General features: G+C 37.0%; 1 protein-coding gene across 1 annotated transcript in view; it reads right to left on the bottom strand.

The window, feature by feature from the left end:
- Nucleotides 1-14,109, bottom strand: part of furinb (furin (paired basic amino acid cleaving enzyme) b) — an 82,823-nt gene that overhangs the window by 28,739 nt on the left and 39,975 nt on the right. The window contains exons 3-5 of the mRNA XM_079859342.1: nt 13,553-13,651; nt 4,632-4,727; nt 1,234-1,362 (exon numbers count right to left, since the gene is read on the bottom strand). Of these exons, the coding sequence (XP_079715468.1) occupies nt 1,234-1,362; nt 4,632-4,727; nt 13,553-13,651 (324 nt within the window). The remainder of the gene's footprint in view (nt 1-1,233; nt 1,363-4,631; nt 4,728-13,552; nt 13,652-14,109) is intronic.

Raw genomic sequence — 14,109 nt, 5'->3', positions numbered from 1 at the left:
AACGTGTCTCTTAAGGAGCTACTGTAACTGCCTGCTCATTTGAATTCAATTGGTAGAGATGGCAATGGTGAAATGCCGCAAAGCCATGAGACACCTGAGGCAAGAACAATTTGAGCAGAGAGTATTATGGGATAGAATGTACAATAAGGCTGAACGGGACTGTTCGGTAACATCTCCAGATACCTCATGAAGCCTTTGTGAAGAGTGTAATTTCTATGCAAAACTAGGTATTATGCAAAGTTTTCATAATCCTGAGTATATTACTGAAACTACATTTCTACTGTGCTAAGTACTTTAACAGGAAATGATGTTTTTGTGAATCAGAACATTAAGAATTCAGTGGACCACAAATGTTCAAAATTACATTTCAAAACCGACTAGTATGTGGGCCATCTGAATGACTCATCACTATTAAAATAGCCCTGTATAATTAGGCTGATTTAGGGTCATGTCCACCACACACAGATCAGATGCGTTTCTTATGGGTCGCTCATAAAAGATGTGTTATAAAAAGTGTGATTTAATTTGTTCTAATGTTATGAATTTAAAGATGCAATTTCACAGATTTTACCCTGACAGTGTTGACAATCTAACAGCACAACATGCCAACAACATGCTATAAATATCTCCCAAAAGTTGCATCTCTTAATTCATCCCCTTTATCGCACCACTTCTAAAAAAAAAAAAAAAAAAGAAATAGAGATTTCTGCATGATTTTTTAAAAATAAATTTTAGACATCAGACTATTTGATAATTGATTCATCACAACAAAAATATATATTTTCATTGCATTTACAATTGTATTTCAATTGTATTGTTTTTTTAAAAAAAAGTTAAAATTACAACAAAAAGAAATATATAAATGTATTTCTATTTAAATGTACACTATCGTTAAAAAAGTTTGTAGTTTGGGGTTAAGACTGTTTTATTGTAATTGATCATGTTTTTGACTCTTATGCTCACCAAAGCTGCATTTATTTAAACCAAAATAAACAGAAATATTGAGAAATATTACAATTTAAAATGACAGTTTTCGATTGTAATGTATTTGTATATATGTCACTTTTGATCAATTTAATGTGTACTAGCAAAACTAGTATTAATATCTTCATTAAGTGTTAATTCCTTAAATAATTACTGACCCCAAACTTTTGATATTGACATAAGTATATAGATATCAATGTCTGCTCTTCAAATAGCTTTCTTTACAGTTTGTGAAAAAAGATGGCTCACATAGTTTCTCGCCAGATCAGGGTGATCTTTCTCAATGCCGTCGTCAAGGATGGTCACGACCACTCCTCTTCCTGTGAAGCCCTGAGCCCAGGCCTCCTTAACATTCAGATCTCCGTGACTGGGATTGTACTGCAAGGAAAAAGACTCTTAACCATTATTAAGATTTTACATGCAAGTTCACTAGAGGTGGGCAAAACAAGAAATAATATTTCAGTTCTTTTATTTCCCCCTAGCAAAGGCAAACGTTGGACTCAGCAAAGCTCCTGTGTGCGGCGCAGAGGAACATGAGCCCTCCAAGCCATTCTGGGAGGAGGGGGAGTTAACTGAGTCTCACACAATTTGACCGAGACCTCCCAGTAGGGGAAAGCCAAACTGCAGTACTTTACTCACACACGCTGATATTTTACCCTTGCCATTGAAAAAGGTCCAGCCGCTGGAGCTAATGTAAATGAAAGATGACTGCTCACACGGTCACACACTTTTCCCTCCCAGATGGCAGCCTGTCAGCAGAACAATCCCAACAAGGTGCAGAAACTCATTCCTTTTAAGCCGACAGCTTTTTCCCCAGTGAAGTTCTCGTTCTATCTCCTTTTCTCGCTCTATTTCATTTCTTCACACTTTGCTTTATGTTCAATGCCATCTGTTAAAATGGCACAGCTGAATATTTCCTTCAATGTGGAAAGACGAACAGAAAACAGAAATGTGGAAATTGGGTGCAAAAACACATTGAATAACTTAAATGGGCACGTCTTCAGGTAACTGGCCCCTTCGCAAACCTTCTCTCCCCAACAAAAAACATAAAAATAAGCAGACAGAATAAAATTGCTCATCATTCTGTGTTGCTTCTTCAGAGTAAACAACTTTAAAAGGCATTCATTCCCTTGTCAACAATGATACAATCTCCATTTTCTAGTTTAAAAGCACAAAGCACAAGCGTTTCAGGTGATGTTTGACAGTAACACGTACAGATGTGGATTAAAAAAGGTTGTGAAGGAGCCGAAACTCTAACAAATAAGTATGCTAATGGAGAACGGCAGCTCTCGCATTTGTTTTGTCATCCTTGGCCTAGGATGCTCTTTGGTCGTTCGGTTCACGCATTAATATGTTTTAGACTACGGCGTGTGCTCTGAATACAGAACGTAGCTTTAAAAGCAGTTACGCAAACAAACATTTGAAGACACACAGATGTGAGCGGGCATTCATACATGCACCCACACACAGTCATTATTTTGTGTACGTTTTGTATATACTCAAGTGAGCCAGACTCTGTCATCACATAATAAAATGATTTAAAAAATTCTGCGAAGGTTAATATGATGTTGTGTCTTCTCTGTCAGCAAAACGTGACTGTCAATACATTAGCTCGCTTCACTTTTGGTGACTGCTGCCTGTGTGTATGTTTGTATGCAGGTCAAGGGACTAACCTGATAATAAATATGTATATATTAATGGCTTATGTATGCCACCATTTGATTAGAATACATCTGTGATGTATTTTAGAGTCAAACTAAATATTCTGCAGGAAATAATATAGGGTAGGACTTGTGTTATTCACTGTGATGTGAAAGGATATAAACACATTAGGCTATAATACTCCTGAATTTTATCTTCTTTTTATCCAAATAAAATGTTTAGCTAATTATAATTATAATTACATTCTATACTTCCTAAAATTCATATATTTAAATGTATGCTTATCTGACAAATATGTCATGTCTTATTTTGTATACAGGTGCTGGTCATATAATTAGAATATCATCAAAAAGTTGATTTATTTCAGTAATTCCGTTAAAAAAGTGAAACTTGTATATTATATAGACTCATTACATGCAAAGTGAGATATCTCAAGCCTTTATTTGTTATAATTTTGATGATTATGGCTTACAGCTTATGAAAACCACAAAATCAAAATCTCAGAAAATTAGTATATTACATGAAATCACACAGTAATTACACAGTAACACCATGGTCATTGAACCAGGTTTTGGTTCTTTTGGCAGTGTGGGCAGGTGCAAATCCTGCTGGAAAATGAAGGAAGCATGAAGTGCTCTGGAAATGTCCTGGTAGACGGCTGCGTTGACTCTGGATTTAATAAAGCACAGTGGACCAAAGTCCTCTTTTCTGATGAGAGCAAATTTTGCATCTCATTTGGAAACCAAGGTCCCAGAGTCTGGAGGAAGAATGGAGAGGCACACAATCCAAGATGCTTGAAGTCCAGTGTGAAGTTTCCACAGTCTGTGTTGGTTTGGGGAGCCATGTCATCGGCTGGTGTTGGTCCACTGTGCTGTCCACTCAACGCAGCCGTCTACCAGGACATTTCCAGAGCACTTCATGCTTCCTTCAGCAGACAAGCTTTATGGAGATGCTTCCTTCATTTTCCAGCAGGATTTGCACCAGCCCACACTGCCAAAATAACCAAAACCTGGTTCAATGACCATGGGATTACTGTGTAATTACTGTGTGATTTCATGCAATATTCTAATTTTCTGAGATTTAGATTTTGTGGTTTTCACAAGCTGTAAGCCATAATCATCAAAATTATAACAAATAAAGGCTTGAGATATCTCACTTTGCATGTAATGAGTCTATATAATATACAAGTTTCACTTTTTTAATGGAATTACTGAAATAAATCAACTTTTTGATGATATTCTAATTTTATGACCAGCACCTGTATATATCTACCATTCAAAAGTAAAAGCATGAGGTTGGTAAGAATTTCTCATATGCTTAACAAAACTGCATTTATTTGATGAATAATACATTGAAATGAATAATGTGATAATAATAATAATGTGAAATATTATTGCAATTTTAAATAGTTAAAGATATCACTTATAAGGCATCTTCGTATGCTCTGAATGTATTCTTTGTGTTCATCACACCTGCTTTATGTGGTTAGATTTAAATTCTATTTAAATGCACATCAGAGACAACATTCAGTCCACTTCCATGTAGCTAGTGATACAGGGGAAGCTGAAAGTGTCCCATTTTATCGTCCTCTTATGAACTCTTCGGCTGTTCAGTCCTTGGTCAGGTCAAAAAAGTTGTTTCAGAGGCTGAGAAAGTTTTTACATTGTGATGAAAAATTCGGACAAACATTTTTCTCCTTAGAATAACATGCACTGATTTTTCTTTTACAATAAGAGCAGACATTTATTAACCAAGAAAAAAGGGTCTATTTTGACGTAATGTCGTCTTGAGACTATGAGCAAACAGAATATTTATATATTTCAAAACAGACATGGGGGATTTAGAGCGGGAAAGAATCAGAGAGAATGTGAAAGCTCACAAATCAAGGATGGATGCCTTTCCACTGTAGAAGCACTTTAGATACATTGCATTTAAAAGCTCAATGTACAACCACAAATAAATATATACAGTAACTTTTAACATACCAGGTACCACTGCTGAGGGAATTTTGGATCTGTGGGTTCAATATGAATGTCTCTCTTGCATCTTCGCTTGGAAATCTGCTGCTCTGCCCAAATCACCTGAAAATACACACACACACACACACACACACACACACATTAGAGGCAGTTTTTCAAATATTACACACCTACATCCTTGAAAAAAAATCACTCTTCTCTATTTTCACCTTTAACTCAAGGTATACGTCCCTTCTGCACAGCTTGTCCTCACTCTAAAAATAACCACATTTCACACTATCCCCCGCTGTTCTTTTCAATCTGCTGTATTTTATAGCGTTTCATTTAGCTCTGTGTGAGCATTTGCGCATTATTTTTTTATGTGGTTCTGTGTCCCACCCAAATAAATAAATACATAAATGAGATCTCATTGATATATAATTTTTATCTCTTACACCGTGTCCTAACTACATGCGACGCGATAAAATTCCAGCAACAGGCAGTGTGTCTGTCCACACTAGACGCGACGCGACCGTGACGAGACGCCACAACGTCAATCAAAAATCACAGCCAATCAGAACAGCGTGTGGGCGGAGTCTCGCACCAAGCGCACAGCACTAGAGTAAACTTGACGGCACTCGCAAGAAAATGAATAAGTAGCTACATAATCAAATTCACAAATATTACACCATTTAAAAAATACATAGGCTACTGAGTTACTAAAACAATCTTTGTCGAATAATACACCTGTTTGTTCACAGCTTGAACGTTCATGTTTCCATTTGTTTAAAAGATCTTCGGTGAATTATATCCATTGTTGCTTTTACAGCTACAAAGCTGGAGCACTAAATGATATTCAAAGTCACATTTCAAGCTTTTAAAATTAAATAAAACACATAAACAATACCTGAGATTATCATTTCCACACTTTGTGTTTGATGCTCCAGCGCGACGTCGCAGAAAAATAGAAACCGTTTCTAAATTAGAATCGTCACGTGCCGCCGTCGCGCCTGGTTAGGACAAAAACTCTGATTAACATGGAAAAGATACCCAGACAGCATGGTAACATTGATTCAATGTTGAGTTTTGATCCAAACCATCATTTTGGTTGAGATTGACATTTCAGTGTTTAAAGTGTGTTGGATCAGCATTGAAAATTTGATGAAAGCCAACAGCACACATGGGTGGAGACAGTGACATTGAACTAACAGTGATTTGTAGGTTATGAGCACAAGATCATTCAGGCATGTATCTCTGCAGAACACTAGTGGGTGTTTCTCTATCAGTGGGGCATTTTCAACCCCGCTTTACATGATTTGCTCTAATCCACTGGGGGCTTGGTTTAGGGGTGGGGTGGTTTAGCAAGTCTGTTGAAAAATGGTTGAAAAACATTTATTGTAGTTTGAAATTGGTCACTGATTGGTAAACGCCCATTTTGGTTTTGCATGCGCACTTCTCAGTAGTCTAATTAGAGAGAAAACATAGGTGCATCCTATACAGAAGTCTTGTTTGTTTAAGCACCTGACATACTTACATGACTTCTCTAGCACAGTTTCAAACAATGGTGCATCTACATTCTTAAAAAATGCACATTGCTTTAGTAAAGTTTATTACAACTTTCCTGAATAAAGTTCTAACGTCATTTAACACATTTCTTGAAGTGTAGGAGACATGAACATGAGCAAGAAAGTTACACTGCAGACATAGCCCATGTCTTGCATCCGTCAGTGCTTGCATGCAGAGCACATTGCTCCTTTAGTAGGAGTGAAGGCAGATGAAGATGGACAATAAAAAAAAAAAAGCAGCACCCTCCTGATAATGCTGACATTGATTATACACCGAGTTGTTGTCGACAGGATAATCACCTGACCTGGGACTTGATGATATCCTGTGCCTTATCACTGCTTAATCAGGTAATCATTCATATTCCTGAATCTGTATTAAATTTGAGAAATGTAACTGATTTCCATTCAGTTTAGCTTGTTTCCACTGAAACACAATAACAAAAAACATCTTGTGTTTATTAAGAAAGTGACTGACATGGCTATTTTGTGATATTTAAAGAGATTAAGGTCTACATAAGGTGAATCTGCAGCTTCAAAGGGATGGTTCAGCCCGAAATGAAAATTCTGTCATCATTTATTCACGCTCAAGTTGTTCCAAACCTGTATGAATTTCTTTCTTCTACTGCACACAAAAGAAGATAGAGTGAAGAATGTTGGCATCCAGACAGTTGATGGTAGCCATTGACTTCAATTGTATTTATTTTCTACTATGGAAATCAATGGCCACCGTCAACTTTCCGGTTACCAACATTCTTTAAAATATCTTCTTTTGTGTTCAACAGAAGACAGAAACTCATACAGGTTTGGAACAACTGAGTAAATGATGACAGAATTTTCATTTCGGGCTGAAATTTTCATTGAAAAAACCTAAGCTAAGTTAAACTTGTTACTTGAATGCTATGTAGTTTCACAGAAAATGAACTGAGATATAGTTCATGGCTATAGCTCAGAGGTGTTTGTTCCTCTTCATGAAGAGTTTAGCTCCAACACCTGCCTGGAAGTGTTCATTGATCTTAATGACCTTGATTAGCTGCCTCAGGTGTGTTTAATTAGGGCTGGAGATAAAATCGGACACCCCTGCCATAGTGTTTTCTTTTGATATTGAAGCATTAATAGATTTTAGAAGAATAGATTAAATAAACAGAATTTAATGATATTTTAATCGTAGTTAGAATATTTTGATCAGCAACTTTTTTTTAAAAAAGTGAATAATATTGTGTTTTGTTTAGTCATGACCTGTAATTTTCACTTTTCCACGAGAAAAAATGTATGTTATGATTGCCTAATGATTATACACTGGCCGGGAAGCCGATATTTAAAAGTGAAGCGTTTGTTTACCTCTGGGTTCGTCAACCAGCCCACGTGCACGCGCACTCAAATACGTGATGTTAATTTCTAGGATATACCATATATGGACACCGCAGACCTATGCTGCAGGAAGCCCGCCCTGCCCCTCTCCCCCTCATATTCAGTCGAGCGATTATATAACTATGACAACATATAATTGTATTGATATTTTGATAGAATAGATAAGGATAGATAAATAAAACAAACAGTCAAGTAATAATAAAAATAAAGCATCACGTTACATGTCTGTAGAAGAAAAATATTGAATGTCTAAAAAACCACAACGTGAAACAAGGCAAAAACACCACATGATAGCCAACGTTGATCTCAATAACCACTGTAAGCTGATAAAAAAAGTAGACTACATCTCCGTTAATGTAATCTACATTAAATAAAGGTAAACCTATGTGGGAGAAACTAGCAACAAACGTTTTGGCTCGTTACTGATGTTAAGGTATGTCTCAGTCAAAATGGTTGTCTTTACCATTCAGAGGCATCTTGCTGTAGACGTCCTTCCATCGACTCTACATCTTCCCTTTCCAGCTCAGGTTCAGAGTCTGGCTCGCGCATATAAGGTTGAATTCCGTAGGTCGCGGCCAGGTCGGGTTCATTCACAACTTGTCATTTTGGAATGATATGCTGAAGTTACCTGCGGTGTCAACCCCCCTCCTTCCTGCCACCAATCAACGCGCCCCTCATTTGCATTATTACAATGACCGTCCACGACAGCCAAAATATCGCATCAGATCTCGCGAGACAATAATGCCTTCAGAAATAAGGGTCAGAGGAGCTCTGTGTTTATTTTTTTTCCACTTTTTTTCAACTTTTCTTTTTTAGAAGGGCCTGAAAGACTATAATAGACCGTGGGTATCCAAGGTAATACTAGGTTATGACTCCTTTAACATTCTTGAATGTGGCAACTGAATTGACTTGTTCTTGAGTAACATCATGCTTTCTTTTTCAGATTTCAGAAAACCCAAAGGAAAAGAGGCAGTATTTTAACGAAAGACAGATTTTAAAAGACAGATTTAAAAACCTGAACCGTTGGACCACCTGTAGTTACCTGTAGTTCAGACTTCTGAAGCCAATTTTATTTTTAAAGGTTGAAATGCTTTTGTCCTATTTCTCCCTCTTTCTTTTTAAAGAATGATCTTTTAATATATTTTTGTCATTGATTGATTGAATAAAATAAATTGACTCGACTGCTGGAAAGGTGTCATTTTATATTTTAAAAGGTTTCTGCCAAATTTTGAAATGGTCAGGAATTTGTTGACGCATCATTGAAGTGTAGTTGAAATAGTAATATTGTTTCAACATTAACTTGGTACATCATGGCAACATTGGTTGACATATTCCTTTTCAATTGTATTTTCAGTGTTTCAACAAAATGTATTTACAATCAACATCACATTGTAACTTTGATCAAACCATATTACCAAAGATTATTTTAGTTAATTTCAGTGTTGATTCAACAGCAGTGATGTAGATTCAACATCATAGTGTAACGTTGATTCAACAATATTACCATTGATTTATTTCTGTTAATTTCAGTGTTGATTCAACAGCAGTGATGTACAGTAGATTCAACATCATAGTGTAACGTTGATTCAACAATATTACCATTGATTTATTTCTGTTAATTTCAGTGTTGATTCAACAGCAGTGATGTAGATTCAACATCATAGTGTAACGTTGATTCAACAATATTACCATTGATTATTTTTGTTACTTTCAGTATTGATTCAGCATCGGTGATGTAGATTCAACATCATAGTGTAACGTTGATTCAAAATTTCCATTGATTATTTTTGTTAATTTCAGTATTGATTATTATTTTTGTTAATTTCAGTATTGATTCAGCATCGGTGATGTAGAATCAATCATAGTGTAATGTTGATTCAGTAGCATTACTATTGATTTTTTGTTCAACAGTTTCAACATTAACTGAGGGTGCAAAAGAGATGTTGATAAAATATCACTTTGTAATGTTGAATCAATACTATTACCGTTGATTTTTGGTTGAAATCTCAACATTGCTTCACCATTAACTGAGGGTGCAAGAGTGATGCAAAAACAACATCACTTTGTAATGTTGAAGCAATATTAACACTATTGATTTGTGATTGAAATCTGAACATTATTTCAATATTAACTGAGGGTGCAAAAGTGACGTTGAAACAACATCACTTTGTAATGTTGAAGCAATATTAACACTATTGATTTGTGATTGAAATCTGAACATTATTTCAATATTAACCGAGGGTGCAAGAGTGATGCTAAAGCAACATCACTTTCTAACGTCATTTCAATGTAATCAGCGTTGACGCATCAACACTGACTCAACATTGTTTCAACGGTTACATGCTATCTGGGTACCTTTTATCGCGTGTCGCGGCGTCGCGTCGCGTGTAGTTAGGACACGGTGTTAGACAGCAATCTAGAGTTTAACGACTTTTCGACAGTAATGCGACAACATGTAAGTCTGTGTTAATTCTAATGCCTGATCTGTGACCAGTGATTTCTGATATATAATGATTCATACACTCAGATGTTCTTTGTGTCAGTAAATCAGACCAGTGACGAAACGGTCAACTTCACATTGTTTATCTTATTAGGATGAAAATAATCTATTATTTAAACTGATTAAATTACATATAGAAAGCAATAACGAGATCACTGCATTCATGCGCTCAACATTTCTGTGATCGACTACAATGCACATCACTGCAACCTTTCATGCCACAATCTAAATATAATGCTATAGATCTAAATATAATGCTATAATTAACACTTTTCACGATTGGTAAACCTTGAGAACTGTAATAGTAAAAACTTGCTAAAAGACTTTGAGAGAGTTAAACATGTAATACTTAGCTATTTCATATACAAAAGTTGTAAGCCAATCACAGCAGTGGGAATTTTACTAAAGCCTCACAGCAGACACGCTCCTTCAAACAGCGCGTTCAAATAAGATGGCTAAAATCAGGGTAGGAAAAATGCCTTTTATTTCTAAATTATGACAATTTTTTATGTAAAAATTATAAGTGCACCACAGGAAACATTATAAAACAATAAAACAATGCAGTTCATGACCCCTTTAATCAGCAATTATGAAAATGGATTCTCAATATTTTCTCCTAAAAAAAGATCAGTAATCACACACATTTCTTGTCTAGTGTTTCATACGAGATCTCAAAACGCCTCACATTTAGCTCAGATTTGCAATGATGCCAAATCTCCAATGAAAAGTGAGAGATCTGTATATGAACTCAAATAATTCTCATTCATCTCTTTCTATATCAAATTATCTGAGCAATACTATCCACTTTATCCACTTACTGTTTGTCTATTTTTCTCTCTAAGGGAATTTTAGTTGATACATCTGAGACAAACACTTACATGAAACATAACTTAACAATTGTATTAAGTCTATTGAGCTATTAAAGAGCAACCTCTGAGCAAAAAAAATGTCCTCTGGGCAGTTTTGTGTGATGAGATGGACATGACTAACACAGCGCTCAGACATTAGCATTCACACTAACTGAGAGGTATTAGCAGTGGAGTATGAAATCTAATTAGGGCCCAAAGACTTATGGACGTATGAAGTGCACTCTCTGCAAAACAATTGTTTTAAATGAGCTTAAAGGTCCACGGACCCTCTGCCTCATATACAGGATTCATTTTTCTTTTCACAAGGGGACGACCAGAGAGCCCACAGATTAAATCGATTAACTCTTGCCTCTTTCTCATTCTTAAGTCAATTCTATCAACTTCTCTGGAAAAAATCCCACAAATAAGTTAGAAGAAACCTTCTTCTTGGAAAAGACACCTGAACAACACTTTGGCGTTTCACCACACAGCATTGTTTACATAATTACATGTGTGCTTGGAGGTAGTAATTTACTCTCTTTTTTATTTCAGTGTCTGTGGGAAGAAAACGAATCATCTATTGGTTAATGGATAGGTGATATGAGGAAGTAAATGCTATGTGACTGTTTTGTATAATATAATATATTAGCGATGCACCGATGCCACTTTTTCAAGAGCTAGGCCAATAACGATACTTTCATTTTTGTTACTTTCAGATTAAGTGTTTATTAGATATTCAAAGATTTGTTTAAGTAAATTATTTAAATACGTATTTGCTGAATGCTGACGGAAAATGAGAAAGTATTAATAGTGTTTGTCTTTCTGTAACGAATAATATAAAAGCAAACGCTATAATACTTTTTTATATACAGTTTACTTTCTTTGTTTAACAGTTAAATCTAGTATTAGATAAAACTGTTAAAACAGAGACCATAACTAATGAAGACAGAGAATGGGAGCGATGTGTGTCTTGCTTCCAACACATCGGCCAAACAGAAAAACTTACTGGCTGATGTCGACATTTTAAAAATGCTAAATATCGTCCGATATATCGGCCTTGGCGATAAATCGGTCGACCACTATTCAAAAAGTTGTTAAAATCCCAGATTTGCATTACCAGATGGAAATGTGATGTGCTTTAAACCAAACCAAAGGATCATTTAAAAACTGCTGCGTATGTGCACTTTTTGTATGTCAGTGCAAAACAATGAGCTTAATCCTTCCAGTCTAACAATACAAATCATTTTATTATTATATACTTGCGAGTGTTCTGCTGAAAGATGACGGAGATTCACACAAACACAATACACACACACACACTCAAAATCCTTTGAGTGAGTTGTCCTTTACGCCCTTGTTTTACAGTAATGCCAGCACTGGTCTAAATTTATCATGAAAAAAGCAAATGTGGACTAGGGCCAGGTCAGATTTGGAAGAAGAATGCATTTCCTGTTCCTTTCACGTTTTGCTGCCCTTCGTTCAGCAGCAAACTTCTGAGAACTCCAATTTGACTTCTTGCGAGGGAATGAAATTCCGGTTAGCAAGGGAGTAGACGTTCACGTACTTGCATTCAATTTTGTATAAATTCCCATCGCTTGAGGGAATGTGCTTACAAGCGGCAGCCTTCAGAAATCTGCTTTATTAGCATAAAACCATGCTGAACTCGGAATGCAGAGCAGGCGTTGCATGTGTGTGCGTTGTACGTGTGAGGCTTGTGCCAAGATGAACCCTGGCAACAAGAACGCTTGACCCACCGCAACAGAAATGGGCCCAGAGCGGAACCCTGACGCTGTTTGCCTTGCATAAATAGAGGCTAGCACACAAGGGAGCAGTAATCCAGCTTGTATCTTCCCCTCTCTCGTTCTCTGCTGTCATGGATCAGTGTTAGGAGTCATCGATGTCTTTCGCTGGCATCTGGTGGGCAGGTGGGGTCTGGGAGGGCATCAGTATTAGCCATGTAGTTGGATCTCCGGAGCGTGCACAGAGTTTTAACTAGCGGCTGAAGCTTCAGAGAGTGAAGATAAGAGGCTGGTCAGCAGAAGATCTATGGGAGCCTGCAGCCAGCGGCCTAAATACGCAGTCGCCTGGGACGCCTGAGCTGCTCTCAGATAACTTATCGGCACCAGATTGTCCCATCTCCTTTTATCTTGTTTTTTTCTCTCCCTCTCTCATCCTGTCTCATGTCCCCCCTTCCTTCTCATTTTCTCTTCTCACATCCATCTCTTCATCTCATTTCATCCTATTTCGTCTGTGGCCCTTTTCCCTCATCTCTTCTCCTCTTGTTCCCTTTCATCACATCTCCTCCTGTCTTGTCTCCTAACTTTTCATATCTTCCTTTCATCTCTTCTTTTTTCCTCCACCTCTCATCGAATCTCAAACCTTCCTGTCATCTTCACTCTCATCTCCTGTTTTCCTCTTCTCTCCTCTTTTTTCTCTTTTAATTTCTCCTCATTTCTTATCTTGCCTTCCCCCCTCTCATATCTTCTCCTTTTCCTCCCCCCTTTCTCTTTTCATTCATTTTCCTCTCATCTCCTCACCTTTCGTGTTCTCTCATCTCTTCTTGTTTTATCACCTCCCACTCTTTTCTCACCTCTATTCTCCTCCGATCTCATTTTGTGAGCTGTACAGTCGTGTTTGTGTGTGACTTTGCGTGGGGCTGGTTTTTACCTGTGGCTCGGCGTGCAGTCGGACATGAACCCCGTGATGGCCGGACAAAGATCTCCTCACCACACCCCTGTGCTGGAAATGATAATAGTCCCCGAAAACCTGCAGACACACACACACACACACACACGGAGGTGATATATTAGAGTGTTATTCCAAAGGAGCCATGTCTTACCCACCACACAAGGTCATATGGTCTTACACTCTAGAGGGAAACACACTCATTAACTCCAGCACCTGCTCACAGACCTGGCCATCTTTCTCTCCAACACACACACACACTAGGGGTGGAACGGTACACAGAAGTCACGGTTCGGTTCATACCTCGGTTCAGACATCACGGTTCGGTACGAGTTCGGTACAATGGAGGGAAAAGCAAAACAAAAATGCAGAAGGCTTGTGCATGTCTCAGGCTGTACCACCAAAGGAAAATAAATAGCATTTTTAAAATAAGTTTTATTAATAAAGTAAAGGCATAGAACCAGTTTATTTGTAGTGCACTAACAATAGTTTTATATAATTAGTTTATTAATTAAATTAATAAAAAGACAAAAATACCT

This window comes from Squalius cephalus, assembly GCF_949319135.1.
Source record: "Squalius cephalus genome assembly, chromosome: 23".
Lineage (NCBI taxonomy): Eukaryota > Metazoa > Chordata > Actinopteri > Cypriniformes > Leuciscidae > Squalius > Squalius cephalus.
The sequence above is the reverse complement of the archived record's forward strand: the minus strand, read 5'-3'. Positions and strand labels throughout refer to the sequence as shown.